This window comes from Neofelis nebulosa, chromosome 16, assembly GCF_028018385.1.
Source record: "Neofelis nebulosa isolate mNeoNeb1 chromosome 16, mNeoNeb1.pri, whole genome shotgun sequence".
In the NCBI taxonomy this organism is placed as follows: Eukaryota; Metazoa; Chordata; class Mammalia; order Carnivora; family Felidae; genus Neofelis; species Neofelis nebulosa.
In genome coordinates this window covers 31,450,831-31,465,504 of record NC_080797.1, presented here as the reverse complement: position 1 = coordinate 31,465,504, position 14,674 = coordinate 31,450,831, and the positions used below count along the sequence as shown (strand labels likewise).

At 46.6% G+C, this 14,674-nt stretch overlaps 1 protein-coding gene across 4 annotated transcripts in view; it reads left to right on the top strand.

The window, feature by feature from the left end:
- The window catches only part of LOC131497274 (cytoplasmic phosphatidylinositol transfer protein 1-like), a 138,289-nt gene that overhangs the window by 83,139 nt on the left and 40,476 nt on the right, over positions 1 to 14,674 (top strand). For 3 of the 4 annotated variants that reach the window (XM_058703458.1, XM_058703457.1, XM_058703459.1), the window contains exon 2: positions 11,666 to 11,814. In XM_058703458.1, the coding sequence (XP_058559441.1) occupies positions 11,666 to 11,814 (149 nt within the window). Of the gene's footprint in view, positions 1 to 9,932; positions 10,486 to 11,665; positions 11,815 to 14,674 lie in introns of those variants that run through there. The other variant, XM_058703456.1, reaches the window with a different exon arrangement.

Below are 14,674 nucleotides of genomic sequence, written 5' to 3'. Positions count from 1 at the left end.
CGTAACTCTCCGCATTGCTAGACAGTTCGCAGAGGCAGCTAGCACTTAAGCAAACAAAGGAGTTCGGTGACCTTCAAATGTTATTCTAGGCATGAAGTGGCTTGAATAACTCTTTCAACACAGCGAGAACTCCCATTGTTCAATTGTATATGAAGCAGCAAGTGCTCTTCTTTGCATTCAATTGCGCTTCTGTTCTCAGAAGGTCTCAAAGACACTAAAACTAATTGCTCTCATTCCTGCAAGTCTATTTCAACTTTTAGCCAGTACAACAGCTTCCCTGGATGCTACTGGTCATTTTCCTAAAAGATGGATAGGTGCCACAATAGGTTTCGCAAACAGGAAAGACCCTAATTCTGGAAAGACCCCGTGGCTTGCATAGTAGACGGACCGCTCTCCCTTTGATTATGGGGCCAAAGTTAAGGAGAGGAGCACTGGCAAGGGGGAAGCAAGGAGAAGGTGCAGGATTCATTTCCCAGGACAGTTCTGTCTCAGTCTTTCCCCTTTAGGGCCTTGTGATTGGCTGTGGGTTTATGTTCAGTAGTAAACACAAGTGCCTTGATCGCTTTCCAGAGGTCAGACCCGTCCCCAGACCTCTCCACTTATCTGAGTTGCAGTTGGTTTCTCAGCAAACGGTCTGATAGCTGAGATGGAAGCTTCCGCTTCTTGCAGCTCAAAGCCTTCTGTCTTCACGGCAGAGCTCGTGTGGAAACCCTCCTCTTCGCCAGAGACGAGGTCTGTCTTGTTCCAGTGCCTCCGGGGCCTGGCACACACTGAGTGCTTGTTCAGTGCACAAGCCAGGACGGACAAGGCTCTCCAGAACCAAGGCTTGTCCCCACAACCACGGTATGGAGAAATCTCGCACTCTGCCGTGAAGGCCAGCTACCCCTGTGGCCTTGAGTTCTAGCATGTCCTATCTTTGGTTCTTCATGGCAGTCAATAATGACTAATTCGTTCAGCTTCATATATATACACACACACACACACACACACATATATATATATTTAAAATTTTTTTTAATGTTTATTTATTTTTGAGAGAGAGAGAGAGAGAGAGAGAGAAAGAGAGACAGAGCTCGAGAGGGGAAGGGCCAGAGAGAGAGGGAGACACAGAATCTGAAGCAGGCTCCAGGCTCCGAGCTGTGAGCTGTCAGCACAGAGCCCGATGCGGGGCTTGAACTCACGAACCATGAGATCATGACTTGAGCCGAAGTTGGACGCTTAATGGACTGGACCACCCAGGTGTGTGTATATACATATATATATATATATATATATATATATATATGTATATACACACACATATACACATATATATATACACACACACCTATGTATGTGTGTGTGTATATATATATATACCTATGTATGTGTGTTTGTGTGTGTGTATATATATATATACATAGATATATGTGTATATATACATATATATATGTGGAACCCATATACATACATATATATGTACATATAGATACATATATCTATGTATCTATATGTATGTGTACATATAGATACATATATCTATGTATCTATATGTATGTGTACATATAGATACATATATCTATGTATCTATATGTATGTGTATGTATACATATATGTATGTATGTATATACATAGATACATATATCTATGTATGTATATATATCTATGTATATATATATACACACACACACACATATATATAATATTAACATATTTTTAATGTTTATTTATTTTTGAGAAAGCGAGAGAGAGAGCAAGGAGGGGCAGGGAAAGAGAGGGAGACAGAATCCCAAGCAGGCTCCATGCTGTCAGCACAGAGCCCGACGCGGGGCTTGAACCCACGAACCAGGAGATCGTGACCAGAGCTGAAACCAAGAGTCGGACGCTTAACCGACTGAGCCACCCAGGTGCCCCAGCTTCTCATTTATAAACACGAGGGGATGACCCCTCCTGCTCGAGCTGATGCTCATAAAGTGGCCGATAGATGCTGCACCTTACCAGTTTGGCTATTCAGTATTGGCATCAAATGAATTCTTGGGGCTAGAATACCACCCCAAAGGCGAGCCAGTGTTGGAAGGGGCAGATCAAATGTGCACTCTTGCTTTTTCCTGCACTGTGAAGAATGTAGTTACCTTCCCTTACGGGGTCAGGTAGATTACGCCGAGCGTCCTGGAAATGATTTGCAGTCTTGTGGCAGCCACGGGTTGCAGACTTCTGCTTGCACCAGCATAAAGCCTATCCTGAGCCCGTCCCTTGGCGTTAAATTGCTCTATTTCTATTCAGTTGGGTCCAAAACTTAGGACGGGTTAAGCATCGGTGTATGATGCTATTTCTCTGAGTTCGTCACAAAAGATTTTTTTTTTTTTGAATTAAAGTCCATCACCCAGCTCCTTCTTAAATCTTTTTATCAGCTTTTTCATTCCTGCACCCTGGCATAATGACACAGGTATTCCGTAAGCAAGACACCTCAGAGGGCTGCTTATAAAAATCCAGGAGGAAAGATAAATATGCGATGATGCACTGATATCTTGAAAATATGAGCTGCAAGTTTGTATTTTCCTTGTGGGATCGGATATTGGTTTTCGTGGTTTATTGACCTGGCAGGGAGATCTGACGAAACACCGGAGAACCTTACACCTTTGTTTTTTGTTTTTTTTTGAAACCTCCTTGTCTGCTTGGAGAAATCTGGACATTGAATCACGGAGTCAGAAAGACTAAGGGGTTGGCAGCCGTGTCCTTGTGGAACCCAAGTCAGATTCAGCCCTTGGTAGCAAAAGCACGCACTACCTTTCCAAAAGGAAAGGATTTGGAATTGGTCTTGCTGTAGAGTTGCTCTCAGTCGGAGCCCCAGGCTGACTAGCAGATGGAGGGGGAGGGTCATGAAATGAGATGGTCCTTTCTCAATAAGGAGCTGGTGTTTTCATGGACGCATGTTAGGGATGGGGGGATCAGCATGCATTTTGTATTTAATCATTCTTTCTGGACTGCCAGGGTCTTTGCAAGTCGTCATAGTCAAACCGTGTTACTTGGGAGCATCGTTACTGTGAACCCTCCAGAATGCCAATATCAAGGACTTTTAACTCAGGGCACCTGGGTGGCTCAGTCGGTTAAGCGGCCAACTTCATCTCACGGTTCATGAGTTGGAGCCCCAGGTCAGGCTCTGTGCCGACAGCTTAGAGCCCGGAACCAGCTTCAGATTGTGTGTGTGTGTGTGTGTGTGTGTGTGTGTGTGTGTGTGTGTGTCTGTCTCTCTGTGCCCCTCCCCTGTTCATGCTCTGTCTCTCTCTCTCTCTCAAAAATAAATAAACATTAAAAAATAACAATGATAAAGACATTTAACTCTAGGCCATCACGAGCCAGACAAGTAACCAGCAGGGCAGGAATCGGGCATTCATGCAACATTGTCTCTGAGAGAAGTCCTTTGCTAAAGTTCTCCCGTTGGCGCAGCCCAGCACCCTCAAATTAGCGTCCAAACCAAAGATCCATCAAATGTAAAAGTCCCTGTCCTTAAATATTTTTTTTTTCATAGTGAAAAAGACAGACTCTCTGTTAGATGGCCACCGTGAGGTAGGAAGCAGGTGGGAGCCACACTCGCTGAAGAATGACACGTTCCCAGGCTTTTTTGAGAATTGGGATGAGGGGGGCACCTGGGTGGCTCAGTCGGTTCAGTGTGCAACTCTTGATTTCCACTCAGGTCATGGTCTCTTGGGTCGTGGATTCGAGCCGGGTGTCGTGCTCTGTGCTGATGGGGCTGAGCCTGCTTTGGATCCTCTGTCTCCCTCACGCTGTCCTTCCCACGCTCACACATGCGCTCACTCTCTTTCTCAAGAGATAAACATTAGGGGCGCCTGGGTGGCTCAGTCAGTTGAGCGTCCGACTTCCGCTCAGGTCATGATCTCACAGTCTGTGAGTTGGAGCCCCGCCTCGGGCTCTGGGCTGATGGCTCAGAGCCTGGAGCCTGCTTCCGATTCTGTATCTCCCCCTCTCTCTGCCCCTTCCCTGCTCATGCTCTGTCTCTCTCTGTCTCAAAAATAAATAAAAACATTAAGAAAAAAGAATTTTTTTAAAAAAAGATAAAACATTAAAAAGGAAAAGGGCGGGGGGGTGGCATATAGGTGATGGGGATGAAGAGGTGTACTTGTGATGAGCACCGGGTGACACACTGAAGTGTTGAATCACTCTGTTGTATACCTGGAGCTAATATTACACTACGCGAACTAACTGGAATCTAAATTAAGACATTTAAAGGAAAAGGATTGTCATGGAATAGACCTCACATACAATTCACCGTCTTGACCATTTTTTTATTGTTTTTTATTTATTTATTTATTTATTTATTTAATTTTTTTTTAACATTTATTTATTTTTGAGACAGAGAGACAGAGCACGAACGGGGGAGGGTCAGAGAGAGAGGGAGACACAGAATCGGAAACAGGCTCCAGGCTCTGAGCAGTCAGCACAGAGCCCGACGCGGGGCTTGAACTCACATACCGCGAGATCGTGACCTGAGCTGAAGCCGGACGTTTAACCGACTGAGCCACCCAGGCGCCCCCGTCTTGACCATTTTTTAAGGGTATGGTTCAGTGGCACTGAGTGCACTCACAGGGCTGTGCGACCATCACCACCGTCTGTCTCCAGGACGGTTCCGTCTTCCCATTACACACTGACTTCCCATCCTCCCTTGCAACTGCCATCCTACTTTCTGTCCCTGTGAAGCTGACTACTTTGTAAGTGGAAGTTCCCAGGCTTTTTTATATTTGGGAAGTGTTCGATCTGACGACCATCTAAGAAGATTTTTACAGAAAGAAGAGCTCGTCTTGGGCAAAGGGTCCGATCTTCTTTGGTTTTTGCGTCGTACGGGCGTGTGGCAATGCCCTGTTCTCATGCGTGTCCCTTACAGAGCCGTGGCATAACAGGGAAATGGGCAAAACAGATCTCAAGACCCAGCCAGATGCATTGCCCAACAGAAGGAGCAGTAACTACGGCGGTCTGGGTACAGTTTTACATTTTACAAGGCATTTTAATTTGTAAGTTTCTTCTCACTTGATTCTCACCATGGCCCATGAGGTATTTTGGTAGTCCCATTCTAATGATAAGAAACTGTGGCTCAGATAAGTAAATTGTCCAAGGTTACAAAGCTAATCAAAGGCAAAATCAGGACTTCAGCTCCGGGTTTCGATTTTAAAACCCCAGTGCTTTCCACCATAGCATGCGGTGAGCAATTATCACCTCTCTAGAGGTCCAGGTAATCGCCAGTCCTCAGAAAAGGGAACCTTCGGGGCACCTGGGTGGCTCAGTCGGTTGGGCATCTGACTTCAGCTCGGGTCATGATCTCACAACTTATGAGCTCGTGCTCCACGTCTGGCTCTGGAGCCTGCTTTGGATTCTGGTTCTCTCTCTCTCTCTCTCTCTCTCTCTCTCTATCAAAAATAAACACTAAAAAAAAAAAAAAAAAAGAAAAGGGAAGCTTCTCCAAATGTATCCCTAAGTGTCCGTGTTCTACTTTGTTAGCTTGGAAATGCATGGAAACGCTTTCCTGACCAGCTAGCCTCAACGAATCTTAGTGCAGCCTAATGGCTTGAGCCTCAGACCCCATTGATCTAGATCAGGGTCTAGACCAGCACGTCCAACAGAGATATGTGAGCCACAAATGCAAGCTGCAGTGGTTTCAATTGAAAGTGGTTTAAAATTTTTCTAGTAGCCACATGAAAGTGAGAAGAAACAGGTGAAGTTCATTTTGAGAATGGATTTCAGTTACCCAGTATATCCAAACCACTATCATTTCAATATGTAATCAACATAGAAATTAGGGGTAAAAACATTTGTTGTTGTTGTTGTTACCAAGTCCGCAAAATCCAGTGTGCATTTATACTTACAGCAATCCCAAGTCAGATGCTAAATTTTCATCGGTGGCATCTGATCTGAATTTAAATTTCATAAAAATTTCCAGTTGAAAAAGTAGATTCACATGCCCAAGGTGTTTCGACCTTGTGTAAAAGTTTTCTAATAGCTGAATCAAGTGTCAGTTTGAGGTTTTTTTTTTAACACTTATTTATTTATTTATTTATTTATTTTAATTTTTTTTTTTTTTCAACATTTTTTATTTATTTTTGGGACAGAGAGAGACAGAGCATGAACGGGGGAGGGGCAGAGAGAGAGGGAGACACAGAATCGGAAACAGGCTCCAGGCTCCGAGCCATCAGCCCAGAGCCTGACGCGGGGCTCGAACTCACGGACCGCGAGATCGTGACCTGGCTGAAGTCGGACGCTTAACCGACTGCGCCACCCAGGCGCCCCTTAATTTTTTTTTTTTAACGTTTATTTATTTTTGGGACAGAGAGAGACAGAGCATGAACGGGGGAGGGGCAAAGAGAGAGGGAGACACAGAATCGGAAGCAGGCTCCAGGCTCTGAGCCATCAGCCCAGAGCCCGACGCGGGGCTCGAACTCACGGACCGTGAGATCGTGACCTGGCTGAAGTCGGACGCTTAACCGACTGAGCCACCCAGGCGCCCCAACACTTATTTATTTTTGAGAGACAGAGCGTGAGCAGGGGAGGGGCAGAGAGCGAGAGGGAGACACAGAATCCGAAACAGGCTCCAGGCTCTGAGCTGTCAGCAAAGAACCTTACGCGGGGCTCGAACTCACAGTCTGTGAGATCATGAGCTGAGCCGAAGTCAGACGCTTAACTGACTGAGCCACCCAGGCGCCCCTGTCAGTTTTAAATTTCTATTTATTTATTTTTATTTATTTATTTATTTATTTATATTTTTATTTTTATTTATTTATTTTTTTTAGAGTCAGACAGTAAATATTTTCAACTTTGCCAGGCCATGCAGTCTGTGTTGAAAGTACTCAATGCTACTGCTGTGCGGCAAAAGCCACAGAATGAACGAGTAGTGCCGTGTTCCATTAAAACTGTATTTAACAACAACCACAACCACAACCACAACCACAGCTTCATTTAACAAACAAGAAACAGCCCACACGGTTTGCCGACCGCTGGTCCAGAACATTGTCCCGGTGCCTTAGCTGTGCTATGGATTACAGAAAACAGTCAGCTCTAGACCCTAGTTTTCCGAGGCGGTGAAAAGCTAGACTCATTGTATCTCCCTTCCTGTGTGCAATTACAATTTTGGCACCACTTGGTGTGAAGCTCTCAGGGCACCTGAAGATAAAACATCTCAGACTCTCTTTTCGGCGGGCTCTTTGCACATCATAGGGCAGTTGCTTCGAGGTCCATGTGTTGAGAGTGGAGAAAGCTGGAAGCATTTTGACAGAGCATTTACAGTGATGTGAATCCCGTGGGAAAGTCCCAAGAATGCCAAATTGTATCACCCCCTGCTCGTTCCTCTTTCCACACTGCCAGAGCGGAGACAGGCAGGAATTGTGCCCATTTCACAGCTGGAAAAACTACATGGTATCATGTTAAGTCAGAGGGCCAGACGTTTCCCCGTGGTTATGTGGTTATGTGGCATTCATCAATTTTAGTGGTAAAGGCAAAAGCACGTGTAAATTCTGATTCCTGGGCTGGGGCTTTGATGTCCTGAGTCATATCTTTGGGGAATAACTCCATTCAGAATGGGTCATGTGTATTACAAAGGGTTGCCCCACTTTTCACATCTTGATATTTAGGAATGGTATTGAGACCAATGGAGGAAGAGAAAGGGGACAGGAAGGGATGAGACAGGGATTGGTTGGAAGATGACAGCCGCTTGGTTGGTGCTTTAGGGTGGGGATATATGAGAGCCTGGCCTCGCAGAGATCTCTGAAGTGCAGCACTGGTGGTGGGGGGTGGTGGGGGGTGGGGGTGCAATGTAGTGAAAAATCATAGCTCGGGGTTCTCCTGAGCCTAAAACTTTGGGTCCAGTAATTCTGGCAAGGAGGACATTTCAGGTGTTGGTGGTGCTCAGTTAATAAACTATATACCCAGAGGTTCTGGCTCGGGGTCACCTTTTCTAAAATCAAGATTTGAGGTCGAACTATATTGAGTCACTTGACTGTGCCCAGTCGGAGAGTTTGCAATAGGACAGACTGAGAAAAACCCTTGGCTTCCCCAGACACGTTTGTGCCTTTTCTATTTTTTTATTTAAAAAAAAATTTTTTTTAACATTTATTTATTTTTGAGACAGAGAGAGACAGAGAATGAACAGGGGAGGGGCAGAGAGAGAGGGAGACACAGAATCTGAAACAGGCTCCAGGCTCTGAGCTGTCAGCACAGAGCCCGACGCGGGGCTCGAACCCACGGACCATGAGATCAGGACCTGAGCCGAAGTCGGACGCTCAACCGACCGAGCCACCCAGGCGCCCCACGTTTGTGCCTTTTCTTAAACTGTGCAGCTCTATCAAACTTGTGGCACTGTGTGCAAGTGGGAAGGATCTGAATCCCCATGATTTTTTTGTTTTTTTTTTGACAATAGAGATCATTATTTGGGGTAGCTGTTCCGATGACGGCTCACACGGAGGCTCAGCCCTGCAGCACAGAGCTGTCTGGAATCGTGATTGCCTGTAATGATGATTACCCAGACTCTGGAGTTAGAACAATAGATCTTACGAAGTTGGAGCTTACTTCCTCCACAAGTCCGTATGTGAGCACAGTTTAAACAACCTGGGTCTTTCACATGGTATCAGGCTTTGGTTATTCGGCTTCTGAAATAGCAAAGTTCAGAAGCGATGGAACTCATCCATCACTTCTTCCAAAATCATGGTGAGGCCCAGGTGTGTTAAAGCAATTCACCTGTCAGAGAAACAAAGGCTGAAGGTGGGTAAAGAAGAAACAGTAGACCTGTGGTCATGTCCCAGCTCTGCCACCTAGAAGCCACATGGCCCCGGAGAAAGTCAACCCTCTCTCAAGACTCAGTTTCCTAATTTGGAAGTCATCGTGAGCATGAAGTGATCGGATCTATTATCAGTTCACTGGCTTTAAAAGTCTTAAGAGTGCTTCTGAATCTTTGGATTTGCAGCCTTCATTTGACAAAGTTTGTTTGGAGACAGTGATGAGGAAGGTGGTATTTTCACTAAACTAGGGATGGAGCCTTGCAAAAAAATGGTATTCAGGAGGAAAGAAAAGACGGGTCCCCTAAAGATGGAACATTTTGGCTTCAGTACCATCAGGTACCCCATAAGTGCTGTGAATGCCTTCGCCGAATTTGCCCCAGTGGCTCTCAGCATTCAGTGTGCATCCGAGCCCGGTCCCCAACTGCCTCTTCCCCAAGGGTCTGGATGTCAAAGCACTGGAATGGCCTGGGATCCAACATTTTGAGGAATATGTCTGCCGACTTTGAGATCGATGGTTCAGGGACCATCTGTCCTACCCTCTACCGCGTCACTGAGAAACTGCTCGGTGCATGTGTCTGTGAGTTAATTTGTGGCTTTAAAAACAACGGCAAAACCTGTGCTTCTGGATGGCCCAGCTCAGACGGTCACAACCAGCAGAGCAGGCCTGATTTGCTTGGGAGGGAAAGGAGCGACAGCCGCAGAACCCTTGGCCATCTCCGCGTCTGGCCTTGAGTGTCCCGCCACCCCCAGTAATGTCACCTACTGCATCCAGCGTCTGTCGGTCGCCCCCAGACTGACGTTATCTTAGTGAGCTAAGGCTGGTGTCTGCCCCGCAGTGGCTCGTTCAGGAGCCGCTGGAATGATCAATGAGGCTGAGCAGACGGGCCCTTCTCTGGCCACTGGTGAATCAGCTGCCGGCCGCCTCGGCCCGTTCCCGTCTCCACAGAGCAGAAGCGCTTGAACCAGGGACGGCTCTTCTGTGTCAGGCATTGTCCTTAATGCCATGCATTCTTCACATGTGAGTGGGCTGGAGCTCCTGAAGACATGCGCCTTCTGCCAGACCCCTCCCCCACCCCCAACTAAAGCCCTTGGTGGCCTTTGGTTTTTGTTTTTACTTTAAAAAGTTTATTTATTTATTGTGTGAGAGAGAGAGAGCACAAGCTGGGGAGGGACCGAGAGAAAGCGAGAGAATCCCAGGCAGGCTCCGCACAGCCAGCGCAGAACCTGGCACGCGGCTCGAACCCACCAACCGCGAGCCCAAGTTGGACGCTTAACCGACTGACCCACCCAGGCGCCCCTTTACCGTCTTCCTTCTTGAAAGAGCCGTAGTTAGTCTTTATGAGCAAAAGTAAGAGCCAGAGTTACTAAGGGGAAGCCAGGTCAAACTTCTGATTGAAAATAAACTCAAAGATTGATTTTATCTTTGATGTTTCTCTCTCCCCTTCCTGTGTTTCTCCTCAGCACCCCCTCTTCCCCCCGGGTGTGCACAGCACGTGCACGCATGTACGCACATACACGCTCATGTGAAAAGCATTTTAAGTGCGGATCATCCTGGGGAGGCGTATGGCACAGAATCGTGGCACTGCCCTTTGAGGAGACCCAGCCTGCCGTTCCCATTGTCATGGTTACTGGCCTGGCCCCCAGGGCTGGTCTCAGACCAGAGGCTTTCAGCTCTTCTTCACACTCCCCTCCCTGCACCTGCCTCACAGCAAAAGAGGGACCTTCGGAGGTGTGTGTCTTCTCAGCCTTAGAATTGACCGCACTGTTGATTTGTCCGATTCATCTGCCCCCTTAATTTAAAATCTGTTTCTCTCTCTTAGGCACACAGATAGGAGACCTACAGCCCTGCCAGCCTGGGCTCTTTGGGGAACAACCCAGAACAACCCACCATTATTTTGCTACAGACCCAAGCCCCTTTTCCCCATCCCAGGGGCCTTGATGATAGTGACACAGTGTGTGTTGTTTTCACACCAAATCTGCCCGAAGGACCACAGCATCCTGTCTCCTGGCTCTGAGCAGACATCCTTTTTGCAAAAGGCATTTGACCCCCTCCTCTCTCTCTCTCTTCTCCATCAAATTAGTTTTGCCATGTGGAAAGTACACAGGGGGAAGAAATGCCTGTTGGCCCTGGGGTTTTCAGAGAGGCAGGAAGGAGAGTGGAACAGTTGACAAATGCAGACAGGGCAGAGAATGTTCCCATTGTATGTTGCTCCTTATCATTTTCCTGTAAGTACACGTGGCTTCTGGGAACCTCAGGCTGGAAGGCTCCACACTGTGGGTGCAATTGGATAAGAAAGAGTTAAAGACTCTGTAGATTCGCCTCTTTGCGGATCAGTCCGTAGAATACACGTTCCATTCTTGGTGGGGCTCCATCATCTGGAGTTGGCTAAAGCTTCAAGGTGATTCTCATGTCCAGCCACTCTTGAGAACTGCAGATCTAGGGGACAGAGAACTCCAGGAGAGTTTGAGACAGATGACGGAAGAGATAGGTGACATCAAGTCCACTTCTGCCCAGCAATGCAGTTAATTAGGCAGAGAAGGGACAGAAATAACACGTCCTGGCCTGTTTGTTGCCAAACAAAATCGGACTTTAGCACCATTTAACCCTGTAGGGCTGATGTTCCGCACCCGCCCCCCCTCCCCCCCGCCGCTTAGTCTGCCAGCCACCCCGGCAAGCATCACCAGGGTGATGTAGAACATTCACAGGAACACACCGTATCTACACTCTACTCACAACTGGTTCTCCTCCCCGCTCCGGAGGAAAAACAACACCAGGCCCATGTGTCTGCCTTCTTTTCTGGCAGAAAGTGCTGACCATAGTTGCTTGCCACGCCGTGGAAGTTGGGGGGGGGGGATGTTTTCGAAGGCAAGCGGCGGGGCTGACCTTTCTCCCACTGTGTGTTTTGTAGTACAAAATCGGACAGCTGTACATGATCAGCAAGCACAGCCACGAACAGAGCGACCGAGGAGAAGGGGTGGAGGTCGTCCAGAATGAGCCCTTTGAGGATCCTCACCACGGCAACGGGCAGTTCACCGAGAAGCGGGTGTATCTCAACAGGTAAGTCACGGCAGCCGGCCATCCACCTGCAGGCTCTCCCACGCCACCCTACGGCCGAGCTGGGGGCGGTGTGTGGGATAAAAAGGTGACCTGAAAAGTCACTACCTTTGCCCGCTCCATCCACCAGTCTCGTAGCTTCCCCAAAACAGAGTCCCCTGCCTTCGGCAAGAGAGTCCCCAACTGCATTTTCATGAGGAGGGGCTTTCCTCTTCCATTTCCCACCCGCTGGATGACACGTTAAGATGAAATTTGGTCTAAGGGATTACAGAGCTTTGTCTTCTACCCCTGGTTCAGTGTTAGCAGCGGGAAAGAGACGGCTTTGCCTGAGGGTTGTAGAGACGTGTCAAAGATGCAGTGTGCCACTGGGGTCTTGACTTGGTAAGCGTTCTCGTTCCTGCCAGGTGACCACGCGGGTGTTCACAAAGGGAACTGCCAATGAACGCTTGTCGTTGCTTCTTTGGAAGGGTAAATAAGCAAGGATCATAACCCAGCACTCATCGGGACAGCCGTTTCTGCTTTGCAAAGCGTATTCTTTAATCTCTTGCTGTTTTCTTACCATTAATGGCATAGTTGATTATCGGGGCTTGTCTGATCTTCTCCCCACCCAGTACCCGTTTCCAGCCCGTTTTCTTCCATTTTTTTCTCTTCCAGGTCAGGACATTTGTATACTCACTGGAAATATATTTTATTGGAATTAACTGTCTGCTCCAGTGAACCAGTGGATGACTGGTTTGGTCTTTGCTATTCCTGTGCATTTCTGTGCATACTCTTTACCCCCACCTACGGCTCCTCCTGTTGGCCCCGATGTGATTATTCAGAAAGCATTTCCAACGTAATAACTGGACAGCGCCCCAGTTTATTCACTGATACTCGTGAATATTTATCCATTCTTTGTGCCTTGACCATGAGACATTTCTGAGAGGAGCCACACTGGGACTCTGCCATGCCCACATGGCCTCCACCTTCCAGCAAGCTCAGGTGGACTATTTCTTCTCGATGGGTGCATTTGGGTCCTGTCACTACGGTGTATGGAAATCTCTCAGGCCGATATCCTGACAGTGAAGGCCATGGGCTGATTAAACTGACATGTTTTAATCTACCCAGGGATGCAGTATCAGGGAATTCCTGAGTCACGATGAAATGCAAATGAGATTGATCTTATTCATCTATTAGGAGCTGTGAATTCGCAGGATTTGGAACCAGTTCAGCCTCCAGCCAGCTGCCGATTTGCAAGAGTAGCTGAGCTCTGGGACTGGCCTGGGGATGACTTCCTTACAGAGACCGGTTTCTCAATGTGCTGCTTTGGCATTCTTAGTGTGGAGGGTGAAAATCAAATACTGAGCAGGAATCACCTGTGTAGAGCAAAGAGGAGTGAGCATGATGTAAGAAAATAGATACAGACCTATGGAAAATTCCATTCCTTGGCAGACAATTGCCTTTTCCTAAATTATTGCTTAGGAAATGTTCCCTACATACCAAATTAAAAAAAAAAAAAATTAGAAAGCTTCATATCTGGGGTGTCTGGGTTGGCTCAGCAGGTTGAGCATCCAACTCTTTTTTTTCTTTTTTAATTTTCTTTTTTTTTTTAATTCACATACAAATTACTTAGCATATAGCGCAACAATGATTTCAACAGTAGATTCCTTAATACCCCTTACCCATTTAGCCCATCCCCCCCCAACCCCTCCAGTAACCCTCTGTTTGTTCTCCATATTTAAGAGTCTCTTATGCTTTGTCCTCCTCCTTGTTTTTATATTATTTTTGTTTCCCCTCCCTTATGTTCATCTGTTTTGTCTCTTAAATTCCTCATAGGAGTGAAGTCATATGATATTTGTCTTTCTCTGACTGATTAATTTCGCTTAGCATAATATCCTCCAGTTCCATCCACGTAGTTGCAAATGGCAAGATTTCATTCTTTTTGATCCCCGAGTAATACTCCATTGTATATGTACACCTCATCTTCTTTATCCATTCATCCATCGATGGACATTTGGGCTCTTTCCATACTTTGGCTATTGTTGATAGTGCTGCTATAAACATGGGGGTGCATGTGTCCCTTTGAAACAGCACACGTGTATCCTGTGGATAAAGACCTAATAGTGTAATTGCTGGGTCATAGGGTCGTTCTATTTTTAGTTTTTTGAGGAACCTCCATACTGTTTTCCAGAGTGGCTGCACCAGTCTGCATTCCCACCAGCAGTGCAAGAGAGATCCTCTTTCCCCGCATCCTCGCCAACATCTGTTGTTGCACAAGTTGTTAATGTTAGCCATTCTGACAGGTGTGAGGTGGTATCTCAGTGTGGCTTTGATTTGTATCTCCCTGATGATGATTGATGTTGAGCATTTTTTCATGTGGCGGTTGGCCATCTGGATGTCTTCTTTGGAGAAGTGTCTATGCGTGTCTTTTGCTCATTTCTTCACTGGGTTATTTGTTTCTTGGGTGTTGAGTTTGGTAAGTTCTTTACAGATTTTGGATACTAACTCTTTATCTGGTATGTCGTTTGCAAATGTCTTCTCCCATTCTGTCTTTTAGTTTTGCAGATTGTTTCCTTTGCTGTGCAGAAGCTTTTTATTTTGATGAGGTCCCAGTAGTTCATTTTTGCTTTGTTTCCCTTGCCTCCAGAGATGTGTTGAGTAAGAAGTTGCTGCGGCCAAGATCAAAGAGATTTTTGCCTGCTTTCTCCTCAAGGATTCTGATGGCTTCCTGTCTTACATTTAGGTCTTTCATCCATTTTGAGTTTATTTTTGTGTCTGGTGTAAGAAAGCGGTCCAGGTTCATTCTTCTGCATGTCGCTGTCCAGTTTTCCCAGAACCACTTGCTGAAGAGACTGTCTTTATTCCATTGGATATTCTTTCCTGC